General features: G+C 51.8%; 1 protein-coding gene across 1 annotated transcript; it reads right to left on the bottom strand.

Moving 5' to 3' along the window:
* Positions 1 to 7,325: 7,325 nt before the first annotated feature.
* Positions 7,326 to 9,104, bottom strand: LOC123439166 (F-box protein At5g49610-like). Its single transcript, XM_045115909.1, has 2 exons — positions 8,933 to 9,104; positions 7,326 to 8,824 (listed from the first exon to the last, which is right to left on the bottom strand). The coding sequence occupies exons 1-2, from the start codon at positions 8,954 to 8,956 to the stop codon at positions 7,664 to 7,666; spliced, it is 1,185 nt and encodes a 394-aa protein (XP_044971844.1). The 5' UTR covers positions 8,957 to 9,104; the 3' UTR covers positions 7,326 to 7,663.
* Positions 9,105 to 9,805: the final 701 nt, after the last annotated feature.

Below are 9,805 nucleotides of genomic sequence, written 5' to 3'. Positions count from 1 at the left end.
GTGATCTATTTATTCACAGATGTATTACTGTTTCTTGTTAATAGAATTGTAGCATGAACAATAGACGATTATCATGAACAAGGAAATATGATAATAACCATTTTATTATTGCCTCTAGGGCATATTTCCAACAGTCTCCCACTTGCACTAGAGTCAATAATCTTGTTACATTGTGATGCATCGAACACCCATAGCACTATGGTGTTGATCATGTTTTGCTCGTGGAAGAGGTTTAGTCAACGGGTCTGCAATATTCAGATCCGTGTATACTTTATAAATATCTATTACTCCACTCTGAACATGGTCCCAAGCGCCTTTTTTAGCATTGGCGACGAAAAATTGTCCCAGTGGCGCCCCCGAGACGTCGCTTTGAATCGGATTTGGCAAAAACTAGCTCCGGCGACCCCAGGCCAAATCAAGCCCCCGGGGCGCTTGGGGCGTCTGGCGCTATTTTTGGATGCACAAACCTCACCTGTCAGCCTCTCTCTTCTCTCTCTCTCTCTTTCTCTCTCCTCATGTGGCCGGCAAGGTGGGGGGACGAGTGGAAAAATTTGGCCCCTCAGCTCAAAATTTTCGCCGTCAGACCCCAAGACAGACCCCAAGCGGCAAAAAAATGCCTCCTGTGAGGGATCAAACGGCTCAAGATGCTCTTAACTGATGTCCTGCAGCAGCATTTGTTGTGAACGTGAGTGTAATATAGTACTAGAGGCAGAGCCATCGGTTACGTACTAGCTAGGCATCCAGCAGTTAGTATTTCCTACAGTCGGAGTCGGAGAGGATATATACCCCTTCCGGAGAGAGTCGTGTCCAGATCAAAATACCCAACACCTACACGGACTGGGTGTGGATATAATAGCTCCGGCGATTATCCATAATCCATCGCCACAACCTATGCACTACGATCAACTATGATAATCGACGACGCCTCCACCTCGACACTAACCACCACGGTAACCACCGGCAGCCACATCCTCAGAATCAACGGCTACACGGAGTCGAAGTTCCTCGGCAACGGCGTGGCCGCCCCATCCGGCGAGTTCGAGGCCGCCGGCCACCGCTGGCGGATCCACTACTACCCCAACGGGGGATGGTGGAACAACGTCGACGGCATCTCTCTCGCCCTCAGCATTGCCGACAAGTACGTCCTCAGCCATGTCAACGCAAACGTGCGCTTTTCTCTCGTCCCTCACGACGGCAACAAGCCGGCGCCGGCCAAGCGCAAGCAGTATAATTCCAGTTTCGGCGGCGTCTTCAAGTTCAACGGGCATGTCATCGGCGAACGATCTAGGTTTATGGGGAGAGACCAGCTGGAGAAGTCGGGTTACGTCGTAGACGACTGCCTCATCGTCCGGTGCGACATCGACGTCGTCGTCACGTCGACGGCTAGGGCCACGGATGCTTGTGATGATCTAGAGGAGGCGGAGGTGGAGCTGCCCTGCAGCAGCATGGATCAGGAGGACATGTGCAAGCACGGGGACAACGTCACTGGCGGCCACACTACGGATAGGGAGGACGCTTCCGATATGTGGCTGGGGAAGATGATGATGCATCCGATGGCCTCGGCTGTTTTTTCTTCTGTTTTCTCATGTTTTGCAGATTTTTTCTAGACAATCAATGGTATATATATTGACGATTATTACTTTTTGAAATTTGTACTCATTATTATATTCTCTACACATTCTTGAAAAATATATTATATTCTCTACCATTGGAAAATAGCAGCTCATCCGGTGCAACCTCCCTATAATTTTTTATTTGACAAGACAATTATGTTCTGAATCCTACATCAATTTATACAAACAATCAACTTTACCATAGTTTTAAACATCTGCTAATTCTTACTCCCTCCATTTTAAAATAAGTGTCGTGATTAAACGGAGGGGTAGCAGATAGTACAAAGTAAATAAGCACAAGGCCGTGGTGGGTAGCGCTCCGGATGGTGACAGTCCGTCGGATCCGGGAGTTCTTGTGGTGGCGTGGTGGCTGCCATGGTGGGGCGCGCCTGGCGCGGATCATGGTCGGCCTGCGGCCGGATCTGGTTCCTCGTGGCGTGGGTTGCGGGCGGCGTGGGTGGCTGCTATGGTCCGGCTTCAGGCTCGGTGGCTGCAGGTGGTCGTCCCGTCGCGGGTGCGCGGCGGTGCTCCTCGGGCAGCGGCGGTTCCGGTGACGGCTCTTCCTCGGGCGGCGCTGCTCCGGGTGGTGAGGAGGTGGTGGCGCGGCCACTTGGCGGCGGGCTGGCACGACGATTGGCTGCAGCGTTCTCTCGGCCCAGATCTAGGCCCTGTGGCGCCGGATCTGGTTCTGGGCGGAACTGGCTCGGCTACGACTGCGTCAGCTTCGGGGGACACAGGGGGTGGCTCCTGCGAGGGGTTGCGGAGACGGCGGCATGTCCACTGCAGCGCGATAACGGGAGCTTCACGAGCCATTAAGGGCTCGAGCGGGCCTAACGTCTGGTGTGTTCCCCTGCTGCGTCTGGTCCGTGACCGTCGAGGGTGGTGGAGGTTGTCCCCTCCCGTGTGGCTGCTGACTCTGCCGCTCCTCGTTCCCGACCGTTCCTTCTAGGGCCCGTCGGTCCCGCTTCGCTTTCCATGAGGAGACGGCGGTGGTTTCTCCTAAATCATGGTAGCACATGTTGGTGGGCGGCACGTTTGGTGGAGCGTGACGGATCGATCGGGGTGGGGGTTTGTGGTGAACGGGAGAAATCCTTGTCGGCGTGCCTAGCACCGATGCGGTGATGCCCGTTGGCGCCGTCGTCCCTTCCTGAAGGGTGTCGGGTATCCCACTGACCCACGCCCCACCGCATACAGAGAAAACCCTAGGATCAATCCGGACAGCAGGGTCGTCACCGTCGCATTCCTTCTTAAAGGTGTTGCTTGTTATGCGATGGTCCGAAGTGCTAGGAGCGTGGTGGATTTCTTCGGAGGGCGGAACGCCTCGTTTTCGTCGAGCTGATTAGTAGCAGGAAAGCTTCAGCCATGCAAACTGTATGTAGTACGAAAAGAACATGATAAATAAGATGTCACATTTTATAACCTATTCCTACATGATTAGTAGCAGCAAAGCTTCAGACATGCAAAATGTATGTAGTACCAAAAGAACATGATGAATATGTAGCAGCAAGCATGAAAATACATGATTAGTAACAGCAAAGCTTCAGCCATGCAAAATGTATGTAGTACCAAAAGAACATGATGAATAAGATGTCACATTTTATAACCTATTCTTACCCCCCCCCCCCCCCCCCCACACACACACGCGCGCGCGCGCGCGCGCACGCGCAACCCAATAAATAAAAGGTAAAATCCCGGATGCAGAAGCAAACAGGCAGGCTCTTTTCTCCGAAATGTTGAAAGCCAATGAAACGAAGTATGTAGTTGCTAATCTTCTCAACAGTGCTATTGATAGCAGAACTAATACTTCAGCCATAATATTGTTCAGGTATACTGGTTGCAACAGCGCAATACTCGACAAATTGCCATCCAACATTGGCACGGTCAAAGACGATTCAGACTGTGGGCCATAATGTATTCACCGTCTAGTCGTACAAGTGTCGGATGAAAAATGATCGAACACAAAGCAGTTTCGAAGTAATTGTAGGAACAAAGATCAAAAGACATGGCACATGTGAGATAGATATATAGTTCAGGGGCACAGCGATAATGATGAACGGGGAGGCTTCTTGTGCATGGCATCATTTCTCTGAAAGGATATTCTTTTAGATGTGGTCAAGCAATTAGTGCTTCTTAGAAATATGAAGTGAAAGTGAATGCGGCATACTAGTAGAAAATTTCTCAATTCTCGCATTTGACATAAGTTATCATAAATAAGTTCAAATTCAAACAAACATAACACAGTTTTACGCGCCAATAAAAGCCAAGTTCAGTACGACAAACGCAAAAGAGGGTCTTGCATCATCTTGGTCCATCTTCACACCATGCCATCGAGTCCATCTTGAAATTCATCGGCATTGCCACCATATGGAGCAGAAAAGACCATTCTCCTCTTCAAGATCTCTCTCCTTGCCATATCATGCCATGTTTTGGTGAGGTCGTCCATGTCATTGCGGTTCATTGACATGATCTTGTTCTCTTTGGCGAGCAACAAAGATTCTTTGTCGATCAACTTCCACTTCTCGTACTTTTGAAGCAACTCCCAACAATGATCTAGTTTGAAGAATTTGCCTTCCCAAGCTTTCATGTCTTTGTATCTATGTTGGGCAATCTTATCCTACACAATGTGAACGAAGTGATGTAATCAATTCTCATGATGCAAATATGATTACGCACAACTTGAACAAAGGCAAAACAAACTCACATAATCGAATTCCACGGTCCCACTTGGAAGTGCATTGCGTACTTGCTCCAAGCAAGCTGCCTAACGGCTGCACATAGGCTTGATATTCTTCCAACGCCCTTCAAGCGACCGAAATGTGCGTGGAGTCCTATTGGGCTACTTTGCCATAATGCGGAAGTATTGATCTTCGATCCTTTGCCAATATCCCTTGGCGGTTTGAGAAGTACCCGTGCATACATCAAGAGACACCGCACTCCATGCTTGGATCAAAGCTTGATCTTCCAAAATCGTGTGGTTCTTTGACCTTTCACTATATTGAACGATTGACAAGTCACGAGCAATCGCAACAAATGGCGAAAACGAAAGAAAATGACCATGACCGAAGACGCATACATTCCGTCCATTTCGTCGAACACCTCGCTTGCGGGGGGATCGACACCGTTGAACGGCATCGCTGGGGCATCTCTTTCCGGGATGGAGTGAGAGGATGAAGGAGCCTGAATCCTCTTCCTCTTGACGCCCCGGACCTTGGTGACCTTCTCCGCCGCCGGTCGAGATCACACAACAGCATTAGCGCCAAGAGCGCAAGCCTTCGGGGCGGGGGCTGTCAGATTTCCGCTCGGCACGACCACGTTGCCCTGCCACTTGCGGCGGACGCGACGCTAGCTTGAGCGACGGCGGGGCCAACATGGCCGGCGACGAGATTCGCCCGAGGGGAAGGAGTGTGCGCGACCTCGACGGTGACGGGGGGCAGCAAGGAGGCGTCCATGACGGCGAGGGACGGCGGCGGAGGATGCACCGGAGCGTGCAGTGGCGAGGCAATGGTGGCAACGGATGGGGGAGCGGAAAAGGCCGCGCGGAAATGTCCCTCTCGCCAAATCTTGCTGCGGATAGAGGCTGAGCTCGGGTCGGCCTCCCGGCCCATGAAACTAGAGGTTGGGGGAGAAGTTTTGTCGTGCCTCGCAAAAATATTTACAAACCGGGACGGGATGCGGGGTCTGATCGGGCAGGTTTTTCCGCCCCAACCCGCACTTTGACGGTTATTTTACTAATCGGGCGAAATGCAGGGTGTACTAGAGTTACTCTAACAAAACACGGTCGTACTGCAACACTGCAACACGCAAAACTAGCCAACGACGACTCAAGGAAAGACTCACAGTGACATTACCAAATAAACAATTCCTAATTCTTAAATAAGCTACTAAACTAGACTCACCATATGACATTGTGTGATTAAGGCAAGATTATTGCCACCAGATTTCGAGTGGCGTTGCCTGCGAATTGATGTGAGGGAGAAAGCTTTGGCTCGAGGAACTTGGTGCCTAACGAGAGACACAAACCCGGGTTCTGGTGAGGAGGGGGTCGGTTCGCTAGTCCCGCTCCCTCGAGCGGGGGGCGAACCCTAGATCGAGCACCGCCAGCCCCCTCCCTCCTTGCCCCCCCCCCCCCCACCACCACCCTCACCCCACCGTCAGAGTGAGTCGCCGGGGCAAAGCCCGACCGGCGTCCCAAATGGATGCACACTATGTCCGTATTTTGTTTATTTGGGCCGGTCCAACGGACATCCGTGTCCGTTTTTGCAATTGAGTCGGCGCTTGCGTCCAACGCGGTCAGCTACCCATTTTCAGGGTGTGAAAAAAAACATAAGCAAACATTTTAAAAATATAAGAATCATTAATTAAACATTTCATGCCTACCTGAAAGACCGGCGGTAGTCCATATCATATTAAACATAAAATAAAATAAAATAAAAACGAGGAGGCGCTGCCCTAGACGTCATCCTCCTCGTCGTCGTCAGGGACAGTGAGGTCGACGAGCGTCGGCTCTTGGCCAGCCCAGGGGAAGGTCGTCACCTAGATGACAACGATGTCGTTCGCCGGTGGTTGCATCAGCTTCATCCTCGCGCTCCATCAGCTCGATCTGCCGGGTCTCTGCGTCCTCCTCCGACACCCGCGCGCTGCCGCCAGTGCTCCAGGTAGGCCACATCCTGTTCCGACATCGCACCCACCAGAAGGGTGGCGCACTGACCCACTCGCGCACCACCCCCGTCCCAGGCGTACAGCTCAGGCCTGAGGACTAGTGACCCTGGCTCGGCGGGGGGTAGCGGGGCCAACGGTGGCATGACGCAGTCGCTGGCAGCGGAGAGCGCCATGGCCTCCGCCTGCTACTTCTGGTAGGGATGCTCCTACTCCTCCTCCTTAAGGCGCTTCCTCCTCGCTTGCACGCAGGACGGCCGCCAGCGTGTTTTGGTACGCGACCTCCGCCTCCCGGTCTTCTTGGCGCACGATGAGGGGCGACAACGGTCCAACGACCACGTTGCGAACGCCACGCCGGCGCTGCTCTTTGAGCTCCCACGCGAACGAGACCTCCTAGTCTGGGGATTCTGCAGTATAGACAGGGGTGCGCCGCTACTCTCGCGTCAACTGCTCCCGCCGACGCCTCACCTCCTCCGCATGCGCTCGCGCCGACTGCGGCACCGCTGGCAGTGGGATCCTCTTCGAATATAAATACCAATTGTGTGGGCCCCCAGCTTTGGACCAATTTGTGAAGAAAAAATTATTGGAAGGACTTCGATGAGAACTTTTTTAGTATTTGGCCCCCCCAAACACTCGTATTTTCTGATGTTGAAGACAGCATAACAAGCATGAACTGATGAGTAGTAGTAGCTATGCTTCAGCCATATAGTGTAGTACTAAAAGAAGTAAGAACAAAGAACAACCTAACAGCGAAACCTGCAGCATTGTAAACAGATTATCACCAGCCTTCCATCATACCACACCATGATGATTAAGATTGCACATCTTATAACCTATTACTGCCCAAAAAAGGGGTCGAATCCTGGGCACAAAAGCTTCAGCCAAGCTCTATTAGCCACCATGGTGAAAAGGCCAATGGAACAAAGAGTACTGCTTGCCAGTTTTTGATACATACTAGAATTTGACATTTCAGCAATAGGATCAAAAGTGTCTACTGAACATGAAACACATCAAAATTTTGGGGTACACTACAGAGCAGAAAATCAGAACTAACCATTTCAACAACCAAAATATCGTACCATAACTTCTCATGGATAAATTAGCATTTCAAACTGCAACTGCCTTTCATGCTTTCCAACATTACAAACTGAGAGTAAACATGAACGAACAGTAGAACAGTTCTCTAGCACAGATACTCCATTGTTCAGAACATTAAGACAACATAACAAGTACCAAATGCTGACAGCAGAAGCGCTACTTCTTCCATCCTAATAGTTCAGTTGTACTACGAAATAGTAAGAACAAATAACAAAAGACATGGTCCATATGGGATAGGACAATCCAGCAGCACAGCAAGCAAGGAGTCCAAAATATCATAGATGGAGCACGGCATCTTACAGAACTATGGTGAACGGAGGATCCTCGTTCACGGCATCTTCTCGTTGCATCTCAAACAATGGAAGTGAAATCATGCTCTCCTTGAGGTGATACCGAGCAAGTGTCAAACTGTTCGCAAATCGACTAGAAAGGCTTCCATGCTCCCCGATTTCCACATCCCCTAGAAACACACCGTCAATGTCGCAATGCAACAGACGGTCAGAGCAATGCTGGATCAAGAGCTCACGCTCGTTGACCACAGCCATCATAGGGGCAAAATAATTTACTGTCAAATCAAGCGGCGGTGATGCCTCCATCGCTCGCAAGTCAATTCGGTATCGAAAGGACCATGCCTCGGCATCGTAGTCCTGCAGCATCCAAACGTCTAGAGTGACAAAGTCGGCGGCGGCGCGACACAAAGCGAGGTCGCCGCAGGTATCGATTAGTGACACCGTGCCGCCCGGCAACTGTGCCGGGCGGCTCATCTGCCGGAATGTCTCGGTGTCGGTGTCGAACACCGTTATGCCGAGGCCCAGTGCCCAGTGCAAGCCACCACGATGGTGGACTGGTGGGTCGACAAAGGACCTGGTAGCCGGAAAATTCCCTAGATGTGTCGGCCATTGGACGCATCTCGGCTTGTGAGATCCCACCGGGAGGACCAAGTAACCAGGCCGCTCGACCGTGGCGTCACTCGTCAAGGAGCGGGAGTGCGTCGACCAGAGCACCCGGTGCTCTGCGGATGCGCGGTGCCGGTAGAAGGCGACGGTAGCGAAGGATGCGTGGCGCCGTAGGGAAGGAGGCGGCAGGGGTGCCCACTTGCGGGTGGCCGGGTTGCAGATGTAGAAGCCGGGACCATGCCGCGACAGGATGAGGAGGCCATCGCAGGAAAGTGGATAGCACCTCATGGAATACCGGACGACGTGCCGTATCTTCTGCTCTCCGGCGGCGGCGAGGCAGTAGATGCCCCGCAGGTGTTGGAAGATGGGGAGCGACGGCTGGTGGCGGTGGTGGTTGAGGACGAACTTGTCGGTGGAGGTGGCCGCGCGCCACGACTGTTTGACCGCGCGGCAGCGGAGCACGTCCTTGGTCGGCAGCCGGACCAGGATCTCCTCGACGACGAGCCACTCCGGCAGGTCGTCCAGCACGGTGGCGCCGCTGCTGTCCGGCATGCTCTTCTTCTGAGAAAATGAAACAAGAAAGAGGGGCGCAAGAAACAAGTGCTTCAGCGATCTACATGCAAATCGGCTTAAAAGGGACAACCGAGAGGCAGAGCCGAGAGGATTTACTTTGGAGCGGACGCCGGAGGCCATTACCGGCTTACAAGGCTTGGAGGACGGAGCGGCGATTACCGGCGGCGTGCTGAGCCGTTCTGGGAGCCAAAGTCCGGATGCCAAGCGATGGCCTCTGGATGAAGATGAAAGCCTTGGCGAATCTGATGTACTAGCGCCTCGTCTCTTGTGCGCAGTAAACGAGGAGCAGGCGGTGTTCAGCGTGATGGGACTGGACCAGCTGCGTAGTGTGCAGCCTAGGTTGGAATTGACTGATTTTATTTTCGTTTTCGCTTTTAGGAGCAATTCCAATGGCCGTCGACTACGATTTTATCTGTTTATTTTTGTCCGTTTGAGTTGGTCAGTCGTACATAAACGTCCGTTCGCCGTTTAGGCGGCATCCTGTCTGAGCCTCGTCGGCAACCCCCATCCGTGTCTTCTCATCCTCGGCCTCGGAGCTTTGATCAAATCAACTGGTCTGAATTGTTTCCGAGGAAGTTTACAAATGGGAATTTGAAGATTTGCCACACGTATGTTTGCCATGAAGATTTGCCTATGTATTCATTATCATCAATTATTGGCCACTCATTTCCTAAATTCTTGATGATTTCCCCTGATGAAATGGACCCACAACGAAATGTTCAAAGTACCATTGCGAGAACCAACCTCGTCCCCGTTTCCCTCGTCCTCATCTCGAGTAAAAGCGGCATCATGGCTGACGGAGGCTACCGTGACTAGCGTGTAGAAATAGGAGGAACCCTTGTTAGAGGCGATGACTTCATGTTAAATAAGCAGGGGCACATCCCTGAAGATGCCTATATGTGTGGGTTACAAGGAGGGGAAACGGAAAAGAGATGAAGGAGATTAATTACAACACACATAACATTCTAA

This window comes from Hordeum vulgare, chromosome 3H (genome assembly GCF_904849725.1).
Source record: "Hordeum vulgare subsp. vulgare chromosome 3H, MorexV3_pseudomolecules_assembly, whole genome shotgun sequence".
NCBI classification, from domain to species: domain Eukaryota; kingdom Viridiplantae; phylum Streptophyta; class Magnoliopsida; order Poales; family Poaceae; genus Hordeum; species Hordeum vulgare.
This window is presented reverse-complemented; position numbering and strand designations above follow the sequence as displayed.

Excerpts from the sequence above, each read along its gene's own strand:
- LOC123439166 (XM_045115909.1), bottom strand. The coding sequence starts at position 8,956 with ATGGCCTCCGGCGTCCGCTCCAAA. Across the intron at positions 8,825-8,932 it reads CCTCCGGCGTCCGCTCCAAA|AAGAAGAGCATGCCGGACAG; the intron begins GTAAATCCTCTC and ends TCATTTTCTCAG.